Source organism: Oncorhynchus gorbuscha, linkage group LG08, assembly GCF_021184085.1.
Source record: "Oncorhynchus gorbuscha isolate QuinsamMale2020 ecotype Even-year linkage group LG08, OgorEven_v1.0, whole genome shotgun sequence".
In the NCBI taxonomy this organism is placed as follows: domain Eukaryota; kingdom Metazoa; phylum Chordata; class Actinopteri; order Salmoniformes; family Salmonidae; genus Oncorhynchus; species Oncorhynchus gorbuscha.
The window spans coordinates 61,327,816-61,351,246 of record NC_060180.1 but is presented as its reverse complement, the minus strand read 5'-3'; the positions used below and the strand labels follow the sequence as shown (position 1 = coordinate 61,351,246).

The 23,431-nt window shown below is 46.2% G+C and overlaps 1 protein-coding gene across 3 annotated transcripts in view; it reads left to right on the top strand.

Annotated features, from left to right (window-relative positions):
* LOC124040955 (glypican-5-like) overlaps positions 1–23,431 on the top strand; it is a 336,316-nt gene that overhangs the window by 57,621 nt on the left and 255,264 nt on the right. For all 3 annotated transcript variants that reach the window (XM_046358084.1, XM_046358083.1, XM_046358085.1), the window contains exon 3: positions 22,234–22,925. In XM_046358084.1, the coding sequence (XP_046214040.1) occupies positions 22,234–22,925 (692 nt within the window). The remainder of the gene's footprint in view (positions 1–22,233; positions 22,926–23,431) is intronic.

Sequence of the window (23,431 nt, the reverse complement as noted above, 5' to 3'; positions counted from 1 at the left end):
CTTCTATGGAAGGGGGAGAGAGAGAGAGAGAGAGAGAGAGATATAAATAATGAAAGAGGGAGAGGGTGCTTATTGTAGTATATGGGGACGAGTTAGGTAGTGAGAGAAGGAGTGGTGATGTGGGTGAAGGTGAGTGCATCATTGTTTGTGTGTGTGTGTGTGTGTTCACGTGTATGTGTGCATTGTAATGTACTGTTGCTGATGTCAGTTCTATGTGGTAACCCCCCCTCCCCCTAGAGACACACCCTCTGCCCCCACACCCTCTCTCTTGGTTAGGAAATGTGCTATCTAGACCCTGAAAGAGTCCTTCGGCTGTCCCCATAGGTGAACCCTTTGAGGAACCCTTTTTGGTTCCATGTAGAATTCTTTCCACAGAGGGTTTTACATTAAACCCAAAAGGGTTCTACCTGGATCCAAAATAGTTTCTGCTATGGGGACAGCCTTTTGAAACCCTTTTTTCTAAGTGTGTACCCCCTCATTAGTCAGAATCCTCACCTCCAATTTCACAATTACAAGGATCCAATAAACAGATAATGATCACAAGGAATTTCCTGATGAATCAGCAAAAAGTCTCATCCCTGTCTGATCCTCCTCCTCCCAGTCCCCTCCTCTCATCATCCCCCCTCTCATATATATATATATGCTTTTTATCCAAAGCCCAGTCATGTGTGCATCATTCTATCCCTACACCCCATGCTCCAACTCATCTGGTGTCCAAACCTTTCTGGCTTTTCTTGAAGCACAATCTGTCTGTCCCTTTGATGAGATTCATCCTGTTGTTAATTGGTCTGGCCAGGCCTCTTCCTGGATCCTGGTCCCAGATCTATGTTCTTGCCAACTCCTATGGTCAATGTCATGCCTATGGAAAGAAAGCACAAACAGATCTGGGACCAGTTCTCTACCTGTGTCCAGAAGGACAGGACTGTGGTGCCATAATTTATTCCCACTAGTTCCTGTGTTTCCTGTCCTGTCTGTCAGGAGCCAGGGAGAGGTGAGGAAAGGGAAGGCGAGGCGAGGGGAGGGTAGTAGAGGACAGGAGAGGGAGGAGAAGAGAGGAGTAGGGAGGGGAGTGGAGGGGAGTAGAGGAGAGGAGAAGAGAGGGGAGGGGAGTAGAGGACAGGAGAGGGGGAGGGGAGTGGAGGAGAGGACAGGAGAGGGGAGGAAGGGAGGGGAGTGAAGGAGAGGACAGGAGAGGGGAGGAAGGGAGGGGAGTGAAGGAGAGGACAGGAGAAGGAAGGAGGGGAGTGGAGTGGAGGAGAGGACAGGAGAGGGGAGGAGGGGAGTGGAGTGGAGGAGAGGACAGGAGAGGGGAGGAGGGGAGGGAGTGGAGGAGAGGACAGGAGAGGGGAGGAGGGGAGTGGAGTGGAGGAGAGGACAGGAGAGGGGAGGAGGGGAGGAGAGTGGAGGAGAGGACAGGAGAGGGGAGGAGGGGAGTGGAGTGGAGGAGAGGACAGGAGAGGGGGAGGGGAGGGGGGAGTGGGAGTGGAGGAGAGGACAGGAGAGGGGAGGAGGGGGAGTGGAGTGGAGGAGAGGACAGGAGAGGGGAGGAGGGGAGTGGAGTGGAGGAGAGGACAGGAGAGGGAGGAGGGGAGTGGAGTGGAGGAGAGGACAGGAGAGGGGGAGGGAGGAGGGACAGGAGTGGGGAGGAGGGGAGTGGAGGAGAGGACAGGAGAGGGGAGGAGGGGAGTGGAGTGGAGGGACAGGAGGACAGGAGAGGGGAGGAGGAGGGGAGGGAGTGGAGGAGAGGACAGGAGAGGGGGAGGAGGGGAGGGAGTGGAGGAGAGGACAGGAGAGGGAGGGGGGGTGGAGGGAGTGGAGGGAGAGGACAGGAGAGGGGAGAGGAGGGGAGGGAGTGGAGGAGAGGACAGGAGAGGGGGAGGAGGGGAGTGGAGGGAGGAGAGGGGACAGGAGAGGGGACAGGAGGGGAGGAGGGGAGGGAGTGGAGGAGAGGACAGGAGAGGGGAGGAGGGGAGTGGAGTGGAGGAGAGGACAGGAGAGGGGAGGAGGGGAGTGGAGGGAGGAGAGGACAGGAGAGGGGAGGAGGGGGAGTGGAGGGAGGAGAGGCAGGAGAGGGGAGGAGGGGAGTGGAGTGGAGGAGAGGACAGGAGAGGGGAGGAGGGGGGGAGGGAGGAGAGGACAGGAGAGGGGAGGAGGGGAGTGGAGTGGAGGAGAGGACAGGAGAGGGGAGGAGGGGAGTGGAGTGGAGGAGTGGAGGAGAGGACAGGAGAGGGGAGGAGGGGAGTGGAGTGGAGGAGAGGACAGGAGAGGGAGGAGGGGAGTGGAGTGGAGGAGAGGACAGGAGAGGGGGGAGGAGGAGAGGGGTGGAGGGAGGAGAGGACAGGAGAGGGGAGGAGGGGAGTGGAGTGGAGGAGAGGACAGGAGAGGGGAGGAGGGGAGGAGAGGACAGGAGAGGGGAGGGGGTGGAGTGGAGGAGAGGACAGGAGAGGGGGGAGGAGGGGAGTGGAGTGGAGGAGAGGACAGGAGAAGGAAGGAGGGGAGTGGAGTGGAGGAGAGGACAGGAGAGGGGGAGGGGAGGGGGAGTGGAGTGGAGGAGAGGACAGGAGAGGGGAGGAGGGGAGTGGAGTGGAGGAGAGGACAGGAGAGGGGAGGAGGGGAGTGGAGTGGAGGAGAGGACAGGAGAAGGGAGGAGGGGAGTGGAGTGGAGGAGAGGACAGGAGAAGGAAGGAGGGGAGTGGAGTGGAGGAGAGGACAGGAGAGGGGAGGAGGGGAGTGGAGTGGAGGGGAGGAGGGGAGTGGAGAAGAAGGGAGGAGGGGAGTGGAGGAGAGGACAGGAGAGGAGAAACAGGTCACAAAGAAGTTTGTGTGAGTCGGGGGTTGTAAAGAATGGTCAGGGAGAGGTGTCATCTGGACGTGTGTGTGTTTGTGTGTGTTGAAGTCGAGTCAGGGGTCACACGCAACTCAGTCCCAGAGATGATCAATCAATGTCTAGACTGATGTTCGGGCCCAGAGACAATTATCATCACATTAAGTGTCCCCAAATCTCTCACTTGAGACTGTGAACCTGGAAAGACTTACATGGAAAGAACAACTTCAGGGAGAGAATGAGACCAGGCTGTTTGTCACAGTGTTCCGTCCTACAGCGACAGAGTTATGACGTAGTTCTTACAGGCTTCAATATAGTTACAGTATTGTGCTACCTTACATTCTTCAATGAGTTCTTAATGGCTAGATTTCTAGAGGTATTTCTTTTCACTGATATACAGTATATATAGTTTGTCCAGGTTGCCTGAAGTTGTTTCTTGCTAGTCTGCTTCTAGTTCAGATCCTATCCTGTGAGCAGAGTGACACCACCCTACTAGAGATGGACTAGGATCCATCATAAGCCAATAAAGGGAACAGTAATGGAGGCCACGTTGACCTTGTGATGCCAATCATACCATGAGGCTGAAGCCATGACCCTGACGGTGGTACCTGTCATCTTGTCATACGTTACAGATGACCCTCACAGTGGTCTCTCCCACCAGGGGAATGCCCCATTCACTCCCTTCCCCATCCATTCCCATGTCCCTCCCCCTTATAACCTCTAGCCCTTCGATCATGTTTCTACCCTCCTCTCACCCCAGGCCAGCGCACCACTACCCCCCCGGCATCTGGAATTGTTTTCGTTGGAGAGGTTTGATCGAGCTGGGCTGCCATCTTAATTACTGGGCATGCCGATGGAAGGGTAGAGAACACATCTACCCCTCTTCCATCCCATCGCTCCCTCCCCCATTCTCCCACCTGTTAACACACTGACAGGGGGGGGGGTGTTGGAGGAGGATGTGTGTGGTGTGTGTGTGTGTGTGTGTGCGTGCGCACTTGTATGTGTTTGTTTAAAAAAAATCATCATCATCATGTTGTTTTGTTATCTCCCTAACAGTGACATATTAACATATTCATCTATTGACCTATTTTTAGCCACTACCTTTAAACGCTTCACTAGAAGGTCCGTGGTGGTGGGATTGACAGGCGCGCTTCTATCTCCAGTTACCCATGCTTTAAAAGGGGAGGTGAAGGGTGGTGGACATGTGTATTTTTTCACTAATTTAAAAAGGTTATTTAATCCACACATATGTCCCACTAGCATATCTGTCTGGTGAACTGTATGAAACCCTAGCCTTAGTCGGGATTAAAATGCTTTTGCTGTAGGTTGTGGGATGTCAGGACAGGCTATCAGATAGACATGGGCTGAGTACCAAATCAAACCCTATTCCCTATTTAGTACACTTCTGTTGGCCAGGGCCTATAGGGTGGTGGACAATATAGGGAATAGGGTACCATTGACGATGCACACCGAGATAGACTGAGTGCTGGAAATGGACCACAGACTAGTGTCTCCTTCCTCATTATCACACTATTACAACCCCTGACTCACACACACACACACTCAGGCATGCAGGCTTACATGTACTAGCACGTGCACACATGGAGAGAGCATGCAGGCACACATACACACACCACACTGCTTTGCACACAGCGACGGGAAGAGAAGCTGCCCCTAAACACACATCCATCCATTCATGAGTCCCCCTTTGCCACCCACACACAGCTAACCACACCCATAGATCTCATCCCCTGTGGTGCCACGTGTCTCAGCTGAGGGTTGGGCTGGCACCCATATCATGGAGGTTTGGCCCTGGATCTCCCCTCTCTCCCCTCCCTGTCCCCCAGAAAGGCCTGCTCCCGTTGGGGAAGTGGCTAGGAGCGCTACGCCACACTGGGGGAGGGACGCCATAGTTGTGGTCAAAACCCATAGAACTCGCTGCACGGACTGTGGTTATTTTTACCCATTTGTTATTGTGGCAAAACTGTACTAGCCCCGACACTTTAGGCGTAATTACCTCAGAAAAAGCCCTCGGTCACCGGGCAGAATAGAAAGTAGGAAATAACTCTAGCAGTCATTAAAATGAAGTTGTTTCTAAGAGGCTTGGCGAGGCCAGAGCTGGTGTAAGAGGCCGTATAATGGGTCATTACAACTACGTAAATATGAACTCTGTTTGGGCTACGGTGGTGATGGTGGTGGCAGTCTCTGCCATTATGCACTCAACTTGGAACCACCCCTTTAACTCACTGTCAAACTGCCCCTTTATATGGGGCTAAACTACCCCTTTAACGCTGGTTTAATAACGTGTTTATGCCAGGTTTTGGATCCAGCCCTTTTACTGTAAACTGTGGAGCTCGAGTTCTGTGGTACACAGTAGCAGAAAACATATGCACAGTTCAGTCAATTTTATTCAATTTACATCATTTAGCTAGAGTCATGCTGTGTCCAAGAATCTCCAAGACTTCTTGAAAAGTCACTGATTATGTCTAATCATGGACTCACATAAAAATCCATAATATCCAAGGAGTGCTTTGCGGTGACAGACAGTGACAGCATAACGATTGCCACCCAAGGAGGGAAGTTTGTGTGCAAGAACGGCAGACACAGCCGTCAGACAGAGTAGTCAACACATGAGTTGACCACGATGGGACCGTGGTGACCACTTGGTGGAGATCCCACTGGCGTTGGGTTTTATTGTTTGTCAAACTCTGTTGCCCTGCTCCAGAAGATGGAGGAAATATCCTTAAGGATCAAAGTTTTAACACAGAGACAAAAGACAAGTCCATTAAAAGAGAAAGAGAGACAGGGAGGAAGTAAGTCGAAACAGAGAGCGTAAGACAGACAGATAGACAGACAGACAGGGAGATAAAGAGAGACAGAAAGATAGAGAACTGTTACGTTGCCCAGTTTCTGTGTTATAGCTTGTGTATTTGAGTGTGTTTCAGGAGACGGCTTCCTAAATTCTCCCCAAGCAGCTGATTGGTCGACTCCATGGCTAATTGGAGAGGTGACCCCGCCCCCTCGTCAAGACGCAGCTGTCTCCAATTACCCATTCCTTCTGAAGCTATATAAAAGCCAGTGTTCTGTTCAGAAGAGAGATCATTGCTGGGAGGAGATTGCAGAAAGATCGATTGTGATTTAGAGAGATCATGGTTGAGAGAGGAGGCTGATGGCTATATTATGTTTGTTGTTTCTGAGAGGGATACAGGCAGTTGGTATGTACTGTGTTGCATTATCAGAGAGCTTATTTTATGTCCTTTGTTTGTGAAGTTGTTTAATATTCTGTTTCATTTGTTCCCAGGGGGAAGGTACCTAGGGAGTGCTTAGGCAAGAGACCTGCGGGCATACATATACCTGTTGTAACGGAGTTCTTCGTTTGTTGAAAGAGAGTCGGAACGAAATGCAGCGTTGTGGTTACTCATGTCTTTAATGAATGATCGCGATACATGAAATAACTATACAAATACAAAAAACAACAAATGGAACATGAAACCTAATTACAGTCTATCTGGTGAACACTACACAGAGACAGGAACAATCACCCACGAAATACACAGAGAAACCCCGGCTACCTAAATACGGTTCCCAATCAGAGACAACGAGAATCACCTGACTCTGATTGAGAACCGCCTCAGGCAGCCAAGCCTATACAACACCCCTACTCAGCCGCAATCCCAAATACAACAAACCCCAATACGAAATACAACAAAATAAACCCATGTCACACCTTGGCCTGACCAAATAATTAACGAAAACACAAAATACTAAGACCAATGCGTGACAGAACCCAACCCCCTAAGGTGCAGACTACCGGACGCACCTCAAAACTATAGGGAGGGTCCGGGTGGGCGTCTGTCCATGGTGGCGGTTCCGGCTCGGGACGTGGACCCCACTCCATTAATGTCATAGTTCCTCCCCTTCGCGTCCTGGGATAATCCACCCTCACCGCCGACCATGGCCTAATAGTCCTCACCCAGAACCCCACTGAACTGAGGAGCAGCTCATGACTGAGGGGCAGCTCGCGACTGAGGGGCAGCTCGCGACTGAGGGGCAGCTCGGGACTGAGGGGAAGCTCGGGACTGAGGGGAAGCTCGGGACTGAGAGGAAGCCCAGTACTGAGATAAAGCTCAGGCAGGTAGTAGGCTCCGGTAGATCCTGGCTGGCTGGCGGATCTGGAAGATTCTGGTTGACTGGCAGATCTGGAAGAGACTGGTTGACTGGCAGATCTAGAAGATCATGGCTGACTGGCGCATCTAGCTGCTCTATGCAGACTGCCAGCTCTGGCTGCTCCATGCAGACTGGCAGCTCCTTGCAGACTGGCAGCTCCTTGCAGACTGGCAGCTCTTTGCAGACTGGCAGCTCTGGCTGCTTCATGCAGACTGACATCTCTTGCTGCTTCATACAGACTGACAGCTCTGGCTGCTTCATGCAGACTGACAGCTCAGGCTGCTCCGAACAGGCAGGAGGCTCCTACAGCGCTGTAGAGGAGGAAGGCTCTGATAGCGCTGAACAGGCGGGAGACTCCGACAGCGCAGGAGAGGCGAGGCGCAGTGTAGGCCTGATGCGTGGTGCTGGTACTGGGCCGAGGACATGCACAGGAAGCCTGGTGTGGGGAGCTGCTACCGGAGGGCTGGGGTGTGGAGGTGGTACTGGATAGACCGGACCGTGCAGGCGCACTGGAGCTCTTGAGCACCGATCCTGCCCAACCTTACCCAGTTGAATACTCTCGGTCGGCCTGCTAGTGCGGCTAGGTGGAATAGCCCGCACTGGGCTATGTAGGCGAACTGGAGACACCGAGCGCAAGGCTGGTGCCATGTAAGCCGGCCCAAGGAGACGCACTGGGGACCAGATGCGTAGAGCCGGCTTCATGGCATTTGGCTCGACGCTCAATCTAGCCCGGCCGATACGCAGAGCTGAAATATACCGCACCGGGCTATGCACCCGCACTGGGGACACCGTGCGCACCACTGCATAACACGGTGCCTGCCCGGTCTCTCTAGCCCCCCGGTAAGCACAGGGAGTTTGCGCAGGTCTCCTACCTGGCGTAGCCATACTCCCTGTAAGCCCCCCCCAATAGATTTTTGGGGCTGATTCCCGGGCTTCCATCCACGTCGCCGTGCTGCCTCCTCATACCAGCGCCTCTTCGCTTTTTTCCGCCTCTAGTTCCTACTTGGGGCGGCGATATTCACCAGCCTGAGCCCAGGGTCCTTTTCCGTCCAGTTCTTCCTCCCATGTCCAATTCTCCAAGTGGTGCAGCCTCTCCCACTGCAGCTGCTTCTGTTGCCTCTCCTGTGCTCCTGCCTGTTAACACGCTGCTCGGTCCGTGTGTGGTGGGTGATTCTGTAACGGCGTTCTTCGTTTGTTGAAAGAGAGTCGGACCGAAATGCAGCGTGGTGGTTACTCATGTCTTTAATTCTTGCGGCAACCCATCCCGGATCCGGGATCGTGACTACGGCTCAAGCTCATTACCATAACGCAAAATGCAAAAAAATATTCTTAGAAATATTTAACCTCCACACATTAACAAGTCCAATAGCTCAAATGAAAGATAAACACCTTGTTCATCTACCCAGCAAGTCAGATTTCTAAAATGTTTTACGGCGAAAACATAGCACATATTTATATTAGATCACCACCGAAACAAAAGACAAGAGGCAGCCATTTTGTCCCAGAAAATATCAAAATTTAAAAGTAGGATTAAAAAATAAATAATTCACTAACCTTTTTAAAATCTTCATCAGATGACAGTAATATGACATGTTACACAGTACATTTATGTTTTTTTCAATAATATGCCATTTATATCCATAAATCTCTGTTTACAATGACGACATTTAAAAAAATGCTACTCAAATGTCCGGAGAAATGATGATAGCTCCGACAGATAACGTCAGATAACAAGCAATAAACATGACTAAATATACATGTTCTACACATATTTACAAAGATACACTTCTTCTTAATGCAGCCGCTGTGTTACATTTATTTTTAACGTTACAGAATTCGTTCACTAGGCTATACTGAGACGGCCCTCAGATATTAGCAGTATGTCTCCTCTACGTTTGGAGTCCACAGAAACCCAAAATAACCACATAAATATTCCCTTACCTTTGATGTTCTTCGATCAGAAGATGTAGAAGGAGTTATACTTACCCAATACATCGTTTGGTTTCAAGTTGTGTGTCTCTGTATTAGCATATGCTAACAGCTTCAGCTGAAATGCACCCAAAATGACTTCTGGTCCCGCAATCTTGCGCATCAAAATTACATATTATATGTCGACTAAACTGGTCAAACTAAGTGCAGAATCGAGCTTTATGATGTTTTTAACATGTAAAACAATGATCAGCGCGAACAAACAAACCGACATCAATTGGTGTGTTTCTTGGAAAAGAAAGCGCCCCAAATCGGCCGCACGCAATAGAGTGCATGTATTTTTGAGTGAATCAAACGTTTTTGCCCGCCAAATGACGAGGGTGCGCAAGATTCTCACAATGAACGCGCCATTTGAAAGCAGACATCGCGCTGAACACATACAAACTGTTCCCAGATCGCTAGCTGCTTGGGAAGGGTGGGGGCGATGACGTCAAAGTTGGCCCAACTTTTCTGTTGCCAAGAGAGAGTTTGGGAGAATGGCTGCCCTGAGAGTTCTGCTTTACATACAGACATAATTTAAACGGTTTTAGAAACTTTAGAGTGTTTTCTATTTAGTAATAAGTATTATATGCATATATTAGCAATTTTGGGAGAAAAAAAAATTCAGTTTACTATGGGCATGCACTTCCTCCAAAGGGGGCAGTATTCAGCCCTATCTCCAAGACGTTAATGAATGATCGTGATACATGAAATAACTATACAAATACAAAAAACAACAAACGGAACGTGAAACCTAATTACAGCCTATCTGGTGAACACTACACAGAGACAGGAACAATCACCCACGAAATACACAGAGAAACCCCGGCTACCTAAATACGGTTCCCAATCAGAGACAACGAGAATCACCTGACTCTGATTGAGAACCGCCTCAGGCAGCCAAGCCTATACAACACCCCTACTCAGCCGCAATCCCAAATACTACAAACCCCAATACGAAATACAACAAAATAAACCCATGTCACACCCTGGCCTGACCAAATAATTAACGAAAACACAAAATACTAAGACCAAGGCGTGACACCTGTAGTATATTCACTGTCTAGGCACACTAGGTAAGACCTGGGCGGACCACCCCCTGTATTTTGGTTAGGGCACCAGGTGGTGGGTAGGCAGCTAAGGTAGGAGAGTTGGCTTTGAGATTTACTTTCTTTTCTTTGGTTCCGTTCAGCCCCTTTTCCCCACATTACCGTGTCACGGAATAAATTCCTTGTAAACGGTACCACTCTCTCTGCCTTGTCATCCTTACTCACGCCTACAGTCCATACCTCTTTCACTTCACGGGGAGTTGAGTTGTATCAGGGTGTTGCGTTCCCAATTCACAGAGGCGTGCGTAACAAGAATGACCGATAAGCATCTGAGCCAATATATCGGGCGTCTATAAGCCTAGACAAGGCCAATATATCGGCTCTTCTCTAGTGGCTTTGCAGATAGTCCCTCTACATAGCAAAACTACTGCTATGCCAGCCACAACTCACCGCCTGAGCCACTGAACAATGCTGAGGAATGTCTAGCTGGGGAAATCAGCAGCAAGCTAGCTCATTCTCCAACAGAAAGGTTCAGTATTGACAGATGGAGGAATTGACATAGTTACCAAAATCAGGGATGCAAAATGGTGAGGGGCCCAAAAGGTGACACATGCAAAAAAATCCCTGCCAGGGGAAATGCAGGTTAACTAATTAAACAACAAAGAATATGATCTACATGATCAGTCTCTGTGTGTAAAAAAAGAGGGGTTAATGTGAACTGAACTCGCAGCTAAAACATGTAAAGAAAGCAATCCAATGTTTGTTGCCTAGCCCTTACTGCAAATTACACTCTTGAGAAAAAACAATACACTAATATTACACTAATATTGCAGTTAGCCACGACATTAGCCACGACATAGCCACGACATAACATAATATAATGCTTGTGACCACACACATCTAAATATTGCTAACATTTTCTAAAACATCAAAAAAATATATTTAAGTAGAAATAGAATGAAACAAACAGGCATTCTATTTTTGCTCCATTTGTAAGGTTTTGCTTTTTTTTTCTTAGTCAACCTTGTGTTCTTTTTCTTTTCTTGAACGTGGCTTTGTTTCTTTGGGTTCTGGAACGTAGCCCCGTCTTTCATTTTTGTTAATTGATTTCCCCTGTGTTAGTTACTCACCTGGTCTCATCAGCTCCTTATTTAGTTCAGTTCTTTCTGTTTGTATGGTTGAGGTATTGTGTTTGACCATTGCCTGTGACCTCGATTCCTGCCTTCTGCGAAGGCTTAATAAACACCTGCCATGCTCTGCGTGTGAATCTACACCTTGTTCTCCCTGAATATTCATTACAGAATACCTCACCTAAAAATGGAATGGATTCAGCAGAGCTACAGTGGCAGCCTAACCCAGCAAGAGGAGCTCATGGAGGAAATCTGCCATCTTCTCCACCAGCCTATCCCTACTCCTCTGTCAGGTATCGTAACCCATAGCCCTCCTTCGTTCATATCCATGCCTGGAAAACATGACGGTTCACCTGGGAAATGTCAGGGATTTCTGACGCAATGCAGTGACTACATTGAGCACAACCCCACGAACTTCACCATTGACAAGAGCAGTGTGGATCTTTGTTGTCTCTACTCACAGACAAAGCCCTGGATTGTGCCACCACCATATGGACTGCCAACAGCACAGAACGTGGATCTGTGACACATTTCCACACCCTCTTCAAATAGGTATTTGATCACTCTCCCTCCGGTCGTCCTATAGGAGACCTCCACATAGAACTTCAACAAGGATGCAATTCAGCTACCGAGTATGCCCTCGTTTCGCACCATGGCTGCAGGGAGTGGATGGAATGAGGCTGTTTTACCTGCTCTCTACCGTGTATCGAATGTCAAAAGCGGATCCAAGAAGGGCTCTGCCTATACTGTGCAGAGAAAGATCTACTCAGACATTGCCCTGTTCGCCCCCCCCCAGAGAGATAAGGGTCCCTCCGCTGCCGATAGGGGTGTCCTTATTTCTAAATATCTCCCAGAAACAATTCTCCATCCCAGTAATGATAACCGTGAAGGGGGTTACCAAGTACGTAGAAGGTTTGATAGATTCGGGAGCAGCAGGTCATTTTATCGCTCAACAGCTAGTACAAGAGCTTGATATTGATCTAACATCTGTCACCCTCCCTTAAGGATTAACACCATGGACAGGCAGCCATTGGTCACGGATTCATCATGCACCTGACAGTGTCACCCTCCAGATTGGAGTCTTAAACACCAAAACCAATCAACTCATGGAACTCTCATCCCCCAAACAGCCACTCCTCCTCAGACACCCCTGGCTTTGTCATCAGGACCCTGCCATCTCGTGGCAACAAGGTGAACTACTGTTTTGGTCTTTCTGCTTCTCTAGTTGTCTCAGCCTACCCTGCAGAGCCACCACCTTTGAGGACTCTGCCTCAGCAGTTCCACCCACCATAGCATCTGAATACGCCCAGTTCAGAAAAATCAAGGCTTCTACTCTGCCACCACATCGCCCAGGAGACTGTGCGATTGACTTACTCCCTGGAGTGTCCCCACTGAAGGGCCGTGTTTACCCCCTATCTATCCTGGAAAATGACGCAATGGAGAACTACATTGATGAATCACTCAAACGATTTCATTCGTCCTTCTTCTTCTCCGGCTGCATCCAGCTTCTTCTTCATTGGAAAAAAGGACGGATGTCTCTGTCCATGTATTGATTATCGTTCCCTGAATAACGTGACGGTCATGAACCATTTCCCTCTTCCTCTGATCCCAGCGACCCTTGAACAAGTGGACCACTGCAATATCTATACTAAATGCGACGTGCATATAACCTTGTCCGTATACGTGAAGGCGATGAATCGAAGACTGCCTTTACCACCGCTCGAGGGCATTACAAATACCTGGTCATGCCTTACGAACGCCCTGCCGCCTTCCAAACCTTTATGGACGATGTTTCCCAGGATATGATCAATGATGACATCCTGATTTTACTCCCTGAAGGAACACATACAGTATGTGCAAAAGGATCTTCAACAGCTTCTTGACATAACCTTTATGTGAAGACTGAAAAGAGCACCTTTCATGTAACATGTTACCATGTAACCTGTTTCATACTGACACCTGTAGGGGTCAGCATGGATGAGAACAAAGTTACCGCCGTCAGTAACTGGCCCAAACCCACCACCGTTAAGGAACTCCAACGTTTCATTGGGTTCTCCAACTTCTATTGCCGTTTCATTCGGAACTTCAGTTCTACAGCCGCTCCCCTAACTGCCCTTACCTTGCTTTATCTTGGCCAGGTCGCAGTTGCAAATGAGAACTTGTTCTCAACTAGCCTACCTGGTTAAATAAAGGTGAAATAAAAAAATTATAAAAAAACAGCCAAAAGACCCAGACCCTTCAATGGACTGATACAGCCCTGACTGCGTTCAACAACTTTCAACTCCTCATCTCAGCTCCTGTCCTTGGCCAACCTGATCTGACCCTTCCTTTCACCCTGGAGGTGGATTCCTCTGAAGTAGGAGCCATACTCTCTCAGCGGTTGGGAACACCTCCCAAATTGCATCGCTGTGCCTTCTCCAGGAAGTTATCCCCCGCTGAGAGGAATTACGATGTTGAACAGAACTCCTCGCCATCAAGCTGGCCCTCGAGGAGTGGCGCCACTGGAGGGTGCACAACATCCCTTTCTCATCCTACCAGATCATCGTAATCTGGAATATATCAGAGGGGCCAAGAGGTTAAACTCCAGACAAGCACGCTCGGCTCTCCACATGCTTCCATTTTCATGTTACAAACATCCCTGAAAAGAAAAACATAAAAGCTGACGCTCTCTCGCCAGTTTGACCTTCTGACCAGTAACTCAGACACCCATTCTTCCTTCCCCATGCATTATGGGACCGGTACAGTGGGAGGTTCACTCTGCCATACAAGAAGCTCTAATCTAATCTCAAACTTGTTTACTTACAGCCAGTAGTGTTCCAAACACGAATCACTCGTTTACTTACAGCCAGTAGTGTTCCAAACACGCATCACTCGTTTACTTACAGCCAGTAGTGTTCCAAACACGAATCACTCGTTGACTTACAGCCAGTAGTGTTCCAAACACGAATCACTCGTTTACTTACAGCCAGTAGTGTTCCAAACACGCATCACTCGTTTACTTACAGCCAGTAGTGTTCCAAACACGAATCACTCGTTTACTTACAGCCAGTAGTGTTCCAAACACGCATCACTCGTTGACTTACAGCCAGTAGTGTTCCAAACACGCATCACTCGTTTACTTACAGCCAGTAGTGTTCCAAACACGAATCACTCGTTTACTTACAGCCAGTAGTGTTCCAAACACGAATCACTCATTTACTTACAGCCAGTAGTGTTCCCAACAACCATTGCTCGTTTACTTACAGCCAGTAGTGTTCCAAACACGCATCACTCGTTTACTTACAGCCAGTAGTGTTCCAAACACGAATCACTCATTTACTTACAGCCAGTAGTGTTCCCAACAACCATCACTCGTTTACTTACAGCCAGTAGTGTTCCAAACACGAATCACTCGTTTACTTACAGCCAGTAGTGTTCCCAACACGAATCACTCGTTTACTTACAGCCAGTAGTGTTCCCAACAACCATCACTCGTTTACTTACAGCCAGTAGTGTTCCAAACACGAATCACTTGTTTACTTACAGCCAGTAGTGTTCCAAAGCCGCCCCCGTCCTGACTGCTGAAAATGTAAATGAAAATACAGGTCCCGGAAGATGCTAAATGCTAGTTCTATAAGCATCTGTGAACACACATCTTGACATTACGTTGGACAGATTTGCATTGAATGATATTCTCAAACTAACAGCATTGCCTATAGGATGTCCTTCCATACAGGCGTGACATGCTGGAGTGATGCTTCTATGCAAATGTGGTTGATCAGTAGGTCCCAAATGGAAGGCAAAAAGATTGACATCTGCAGCACCATTAATCAGCTATAACAAGCTCAATAACTCAATACAGGCACACACTCCTGTTGGATATGCATTCACCTGTATTGTGAGTAGGCCTATGCCATCTTAATTTACCCAGTTAAGGAAGAGATTTACCATTCAAATGAAATGATTATCAGTGTGTTATGTAGTTAGATTGGTAAAAGCAAAGTCATATTGTTTGTTTGTTTTTAAAATGGATGCATTAATGCGTACATGGCTGTCTCTGGGAAATGGTGTCATCAAAGGAGTGAACCAAATCAAGTAAAGAGAGTAGGCCTAGTATGTGTCTGGAACTAGAAGCACAAGCATTTCGCTACACTCTCATTAACATCTGCTAACCATGTGTATGTGACAAATAACATTTGATTTGATTTCATCAGAGTAGTACTGAGAGGTTGACAGAGCAGTGTTTGAGAGGGAAGTGTTTAGGCTAACAGCTTTGGGGACACAGAGACCGGTCCAGGACCCGGGGGCCTATTGAAGCCAGATGTAGCGTTAGCCCTGTGTTGGTGAGTGGAGTCCTATTGTAGACTGGAACAGCAGTAGTTGTTCCTGTCTCTGGTCTGTCTAGTCTTGTCCCACTGGGCAAAAACTGGTTGAATCAATGTTGTTTCCAAGTCATTAAAAAAAATATAAATCAAAGGAATGTCTTTGAATCAATGTGGAAAACTGTGCAATATAAGCAAAAAGCCATCAACGGATTTCGTCTTTCTTTCACCCAACTTTTACCCCATATCAGAATATTTTGTTGTTGTTGATTTCATATTGAATTCACGTTAGATGACAACTCAACCAAATGTAAATCAAAATGATGATGTTGAACTGACGTCTGTGCCCAGTGTGGTGGCACTCCCCTGGAGGTGGACAGAATGGCAACAATCAGCACTAATCTAATAGAACACAATGTGTCATCACAAAGTGAATGTAGGCATAACAATGAAAGGGGAGGAGATCCGTTTGCTTACTGTTCGTATCACTGGAGAGTGATCGTAATTTCACCTTTTTCCTACTTTCTAGTGATCTGCTAGTGATAGGTCAGTTCTTACCAGGTCATGTTGCTAGAACTCTGACCTGTTTGCCATGTCATGGTGCTAGCAGGGTGCAGGCTTTCAGTTTAACCCAGCACTAACACTCTCAATTGAACTAAACGTGAAGACCTTGATTAGCCTAGTCAAGGGTATTAATGCTGGGCTTACAACGGAAGCTTGCACATCATGTGAAGACCTTGATTAGCCGAGTCAAGGGTATTAATGCTGGGCTTACAACGGAAGCTTGCACATCATGTGAAGACCTTGATTAGCCTGTCTGTCTGTCAATCTGTCTGTCTGTCTGTCTCATTCACATGACCTAATCTCTCTATCTGATCACCTCACTGTGGCTGGTTGTGTGTGTGTGCACATGCATGTATATGTGACTGTATGCATGGCTACGTGTATGTGTGATTTCAGGAGCTGCTATAGTGATTATTCGTTGTGGTGGAACATTACAAACTACACCTGGTGACAAGGTTCGCTTGAGGTGCTTAAATTACTTGAATTTGGCACTCTGAAATTCAAGTACTGGAATAGCTTGAAAATCAGACATTTTCTCAAGTTGGTACTTCAAAAGTACTTTAATTAAAAAGAGAGAACAAAAAATGATAAAATATGTTCATATGAAAAATATTAGGAAAAGGTATTGGTAATTTCGAGGCAGATGACCAAGTTCACGCTCTTTTTGGCATACGAGCACCCTCATTCCACCCACACTGCCTCTCAGCTAGGCAAGTACCGAGCTGACTGATTAGGCGCTGCCAAACGTCACATCGATAGCCAAACTGCCAGGCAAATGTAGATTCAAACCTGCCTAGCAGGATATTGATGTTCATGAATGGGTTTTGCCATAACCAACCAGGGATTTAGTGGAGGGTAAACACACAAATGCTGTTTATGCACCTTTTTATTTGTGAAATAGCGGTTACTCACATTTGTATTTTGTTAATTATAATTTACGAGCTTATTATTGCACTCCCAGAGTTGACAAACGCTCAAAGGCTTCTTGATCTGAGTTCTAATCTAATGATTCATGTATGCTCGTTATGTTGGCCTGCTCCCCAGGATTTGCCTTGTTAGCAGGAAATTTATTCACCACTCTGTCCTACAGAAAACTGAGCCATGTCAGACATTCCCCACTCTTACTGACAGTTGTGCCTGCTTCGCGTGATGTAATGTCTTTACCTTCTTGCCCTTTGTGCTGTTGTCTGTACCCAATAATATTTGTACCATGTTTTGTGCTGCTACCATGTTGTTGTCATGTGTTGCTGCCTTGCTATGTTGGTCTTATGTCTCTCTTTAATGTTTTGTTGTCTCTTGTGATGTGTGTTTTGTCCCATGCCTTTTGTCAATAAGAATGTTATTAACTGACTTGCTTAGTTAAATAAAGGTTATAACAAAAAAAAAACTCTCGCAGAATTAGTGTACAACTGTTAAATAGTTGCTGATATTTCAGTCAGATGTCTAGCTAGGTAGCTCAAGGGCACTGCTGTTAGCTAGGTAGCTAGCTATGGCTAGAAGGATGAAGTTCAAAGCTAACGTTGAATGGAGACTAATCTCAACAGGAGCAGTTGACTGAAATTAAGCTAGCTATAATCAAAATATGGGCTACTATAATTTGTCATAAAATATTTTCTTTACAGAGAGTAGTGAGACAGACAGTGGTGAGTCAGGCTGCAATGAAGGACACAAAGATACAGAGAACAAAAATATATACACAACATGCAACAGTTCAAGATTTTACTGAGTTACAGATCATAAGGAAAGTCAACATCATCAGTACTGACTTACCATTCATGTATGTAGTAAAGAAGTTGTGTAAAACATTGAGTAGAACTTGGAAGGTAGTGATGTTAGTTGCCTGGTGATTAGAGGGTTGGGCCAATAACTGAAAGGATCGAATCCCCGAGCTGACAAGGCACAAATCAGTTAACCTAGTGTCCCTATCCCTTACACAGCACAACCGTTTATTTAAATCGCTTTGGTACTATTTTCACAAGTATGTGATACATTTTCACAACTCTTAGTACAAAACTCCAAACTGGTCACACGTCTTTCATTCAAAACATTTGGATTGTAAACATCTCCCACCACACAACCATTGATTGAAAATATATTTTCAATCAACATATACGTTTATTGTGAAATATAATGAGAACATTGGTTTAATAACCAACACGATATGTAATTATATATTTTCAATTTAGTCATTTTAACTACCAGTTAATCCAGTGATTTGATTAATCCAGTTAATTCAACCAAATCACCCTTAGAAGTGCTGAAAGTGATATGCTACAGTGCTGCAAATTACATTTCATATTAGACAATACACTTATTGCCCAACAAAATTGACAAATCTACAATTTCCATAATATCTATCCAATGTGTAATCAAAGGTGTGCTCAATGAAGACATCCTCTACAATTATTAATGCAAAAAAACTTACATTTTTCATGTATAATTGCAAAAGGTGTACTGTCTAATCAAATGTAAGAAGTTAAGAAACAAATTAAATGAATGAAAATAAAACATAACGTTTAGCACGCATTCATTTGAATCAAGCCTGTCTTGAGCATCTGGCCATACATTCTAATCTCCATCACAGGGAATGACATTGTTTATGTGCTGCGGGAAACACCTTTTGACATGGCGAATCCAAGCTTGACATTGGTCTGCATTGAACCTGTGCAACCTGACATTGTCCCACACAATGGCATAGGTGACCCCTTCACCTTGACAGGTCTGCTCAATTTCATTGAGAAACACAATGAGGTGTTCAGTGTTGTATGATCCAAGTAATGGCCTACGTCCTACTACACCATCTTTAGAGATCGCTGCGCACATGGAGATGTTTCCCCCACGTTGTCCAGGCACTTGGACGGTCACCCGTTGGCCAATGAGGTTTCACCCACGGAGAAAAGTATTGGCCAGGTTGAAGCCTGCTTCATCAACAAAGATATACTTATGATGGTTCACAGCAGCATCAAAAATATATTTTGGTTAGTTATTTTTAAAATTATAGTTCCAATAGGATATTGTGAAGTAGCATGTGCATCAAATAGTAACAGTAATAAAGTATATAGTTCTGTCCCTGGATATACTCGGGGCGCAGTTATTTACCCCGATCGTTGTGTCTCAAAAGGAACCAGGTAAATGTGTTTCATAGATACCTGGTGCCTCTTCAAAAGGCGGGAGATTGTTGGTAGACTGATGGATGCCAAATTGGCAAAGGTGTCATCGTTCTCCTTAATGGCCTGCTTTATTTCAGACAGCCGTATGTCATTCCTGGCCCTCACCTTTTCCACCACTGCCCAGTCCTGCTGGTCAGACAGAACACAGCCAGTGCCACGATTGTCGTATGCAGCGTGGTTAGAATACATTCTTTATATAATGAAGACCACTTAAACAAAAAACAAATAAGACGACCGTGACCGCTATATAAACAATGTGCTAACGTGCAACTAGACATAGAAAATAACCCACGAAATACCCAAAGAAGAAGGCAGCCTAAATATGGTTCCCAATCAGAGACAACGATAAACACCTGCCTCTAACTGAGAACCAATCTAGGCAACCATAGACCAACATAAACACCTAGATGAAAGCAACCCCATAAATCTACAAAATCCCCTAGACAGTACAAACACCCTAGAATGAGACAAAAACACACATATAACACCCATGTCACACCCTGACCTAACCAAAATAATAAAGAAAACAAAGAATATTAAGGTCAGGGCGTGACAGCCAGACAGAACACCATAAGGTCTTCTGTCAATTCTGGGGGTAGAACCGAGCATACCCCCTTTTATATGGTGACCAATTGTGGTTACCACTAAGTGAAATCAATTAGCAATAATGAATATTCATTATGTATGGTTATCATGTATCATACATGTAATTTTGTCACGCCCTGACCATAGAGAGCCCTTGGGGTTCTCTGTGGTGCAATAGGTCAGAGTGTGACTAGGGGATGTTCTAGTCTTGAATTTCTATGTTGGTGTGAGTATGGTTCCCAATTGGAGGCAGCTGATGATCGTTGCCTCTCATTGGGGCTCATACTTAGTGTATGGTCCTTTTCCCACCTGCGTTTGTGGGATATTGTTTTGTTTTAGTGCTATGTGCGCTACAAACTTCACGTTTTTGAAGGTTAACTTTAATAAATATGTGGAACTCTACTCACGCTGCGCTTTGGTCCGCTCATTATGGATATAACGAACATGACAAATTTAGATGTTTCTACTTTAAAAACACTTTATTTCTGTTATTTCTGTAGGTCTCAAAATTAATGTATAGAATTCAAATCTACAGGTCTACCAAATGGTTAAGTGATTAACCATTAAGCTAAAGTGATGGTGAAATGCATTTAAACAAATGAGAAAATAATATCACAAAAGTATTGTGAGCATTGCATTGTGAAAGGCAATTACTTTATATGAAAGTTATTTCTAGATGACACACCGATTAGGTTTGGTGATTATGTGTTGTACTTTGAAAAAACAGCCTTTTGGATGATCTGTTTGGAGTTTTGTAGTAAGAGTTGTGAAAGTGTACCACATACTGCTGAAAATAGTACAGAAGTGATAATAAAAGTACCATCCACCAGAATACTGTGTTATAAGATATTGAGTTGTCAGAGTTCGCCCACGATACTGTGTGTGTTGAGTATGTATCCAGTAACTCCACATGATCTATTCAAGAATATTATTACGTGTCCTTGTGTGTTTAGCATCCATATGTGATATTTTGCGTGTGTGTGTTTATGGTTTTACTATCCTTTTTGGGACCAGAAGTCCTCACAAAGATAGTAAAACAAGGAACATTTGGGATGGCACCGTGTCTCCTGTCTCAGTTGTTCTACAGTTGCTGCTGCTCTTCCATCTGCTGCCATGCCATAGGGATGACATCAGAACTCAGAGAGAGACCTGGAGAGATGGGGGGGTAGAGAGAGAGAGAGAGAGAGAGAGAGAGAGAGAAAAGAGGCAGCAGGGCTGAGGAGAGCACTGTGTCCCCACACAGGGAGAGAAGAAAGGATGAGGGTTGAGAAGTGAGGGAGAGAGAGGAGTGAGGGGCACTGCCAACTGAGCTGACTAGACAGGCTGTTGGTATGGTATGGCAGTAGCCCATGGCACCTCTGATGTTGGAGCATGTACAAACCACCATGTCACGACAGGCCACACTGTGCCCCTCTGTTCTTGATCATCTAGGATCTTTGATATGGTGTGACTGACTCAATTTCAATTACTTGCTGTGATTCACGTGTTGTATCTAGAGTTTAAAGTAGCATCCTCTCCCCGTGTATGTCAGAGCAACACACACACAGAATGCCTGGATACAGCCCTTAGCTGTGGTATATTGGCCACATATCACAAACCCCAGAGGTGCCTTATTGCTATTATAAGCTGGTTACCAATGTAATTAGAACAGTAACAAGAAATGTTTTGTCATACCTGTGGTATACGGTCTGATATACCACAGCTGTCAGCCAATCAGCATTCAGGGATCGAACCACCCAGTTTATAATTAAGTATATACCAGTTGTCGAAAAAGTACCCAATTGTCATATTAAATGTAAAGATACCTTAATAGAAAATGACTAAATTAAAAGTGAAAGTCACCCAGTACAATACTACTTGAGTAAACGTTTGGTTATAAAGTTTGGTTATAAGTTTGGTTATAAATATACAAAAGTAAATGTAATTACTAAAATGTACTTAAGTATCAAAAGTAAAAGTATGAATAATTTCTCATGACATTTTAAGCAAACCAGTAGGAACAATTTTCATGTTTTTAAAAATGATGGATAGCCGGAGGCACACTCTAACACTCAGACATCATTTACAAACGAAGCATTTATGTTTTGTGAGTCCGCCAGATCAGAGGCAGTAGGGATGACCTTGAAAAGTGTGTGAATTGGACCATTTTCTGTCCTGCTAAGCATTCAAAATATAACGAGTACTTTTGGGTGCCAGGGAAAATGTATGGAGTAAAAAGTACATTATTTTCTTTAGGAATGTAGTGAAGTAAAAGTAGTCAAAAATATGAATAATAATTGTAAAGTACAGATACCCCAAAAATACTTAAGTAGGACTTTAAAGTATTTTTACTGAAGTACTTTACACCACTGATATATACTGCCTAAATACTGTATATAGATGTTTTGTCATTAGGTTGAATTATTTTATTAATCTAAATATAACCACGCCCTGTCCTCTTTCTCTCTCCCACCCCTCCCCCTACCCTCTCTCCAGACACCTTCCAGTACCTGCTCTCCTTCTCCCAGGGCCACCTCTCATCCCTGCTAGAGGACACCTACTCGCCCCTCTCCCGCGAGGCCCTCCCTCATGTCAACGCCCTCTTCTCTTCCCTCTCCCTTTACATCCGCGGACACAACCTCTCCCTCGAGGCCGCAATCACACGTTTCTACGACAACCTCTTCCCACTCGTCTATGTACGCTTGGTCAACCCCGGCATGGGCGCGGCGGGCAAGAGGGGCGAGTGTCTCCGCGCGACCCGGCAAGACGTCAACCCGTTTGGCCCTCATCCCGATATGCTTGCCCAAGAACTCAGGCGCGCCCTGGGCGCCGGGCGAGCCCTATCCCTCGCCCTCGCCGAAGGCACCAAGGTCATGAACGCCACAGAACACGTTTCCCTCACCAAAGAGTGTTTACGGGGCTTGACCAAGATGCAGTACTGCTCGCACTGTCGCGGGCTGACGCTGATCAAGCCATGCATGGGCTACTGCTTGAACGTGATGCGCGGTTGCTTGGCGAGCGTGGCCGAACTGGATGGGCCGTGGCGGAGGTATGTGGCGGCACTGGAGGAGCTGACCCACGCTGTGGCTGGACAACACAGCCTGGAGCTTGCCCTGCTGGGGGTCAGGGGCCACGTGAACGAGGCTATACTCCATGCACAGCTCCACGGGCCAACACTGACCGCTACGGTGAGGAGAAAGAGTAGATAGACACACACACACATGCGTACACACACACACACACACACACACACACACACACACACACACACACACACACACACACACACACACACACACACACACACACACACACACACACACACACACACACACACACACACACACACACACACACACTCTGTCGTGTTAGCTGAGTGGTTTTAGGATAGCATCATTGTTGAGGGTGATGCTAAGTCCTTTAGTCTCTCTCTCTCTCTCAATTCAGTTTAATTTAATCTAAAGGGCTTTATATTTGTTATGCAGGTGAATGAGGACCCAAAAGCGACTTGGCGAAAACAGAGTCTTTAATCCAGTTTAAGGAAATAGCAATACTCCTAGACAAATCGGAGTGGTAAATAAAGCATAAGAAACAATTTCACTCGTAATCACGAGAACTGACTGGAGATTCGATAATGAACTGCAGGTTGCCTCGGGAAGGCACTTGACCGTAGCAGACTCAGACACCTGCTCAC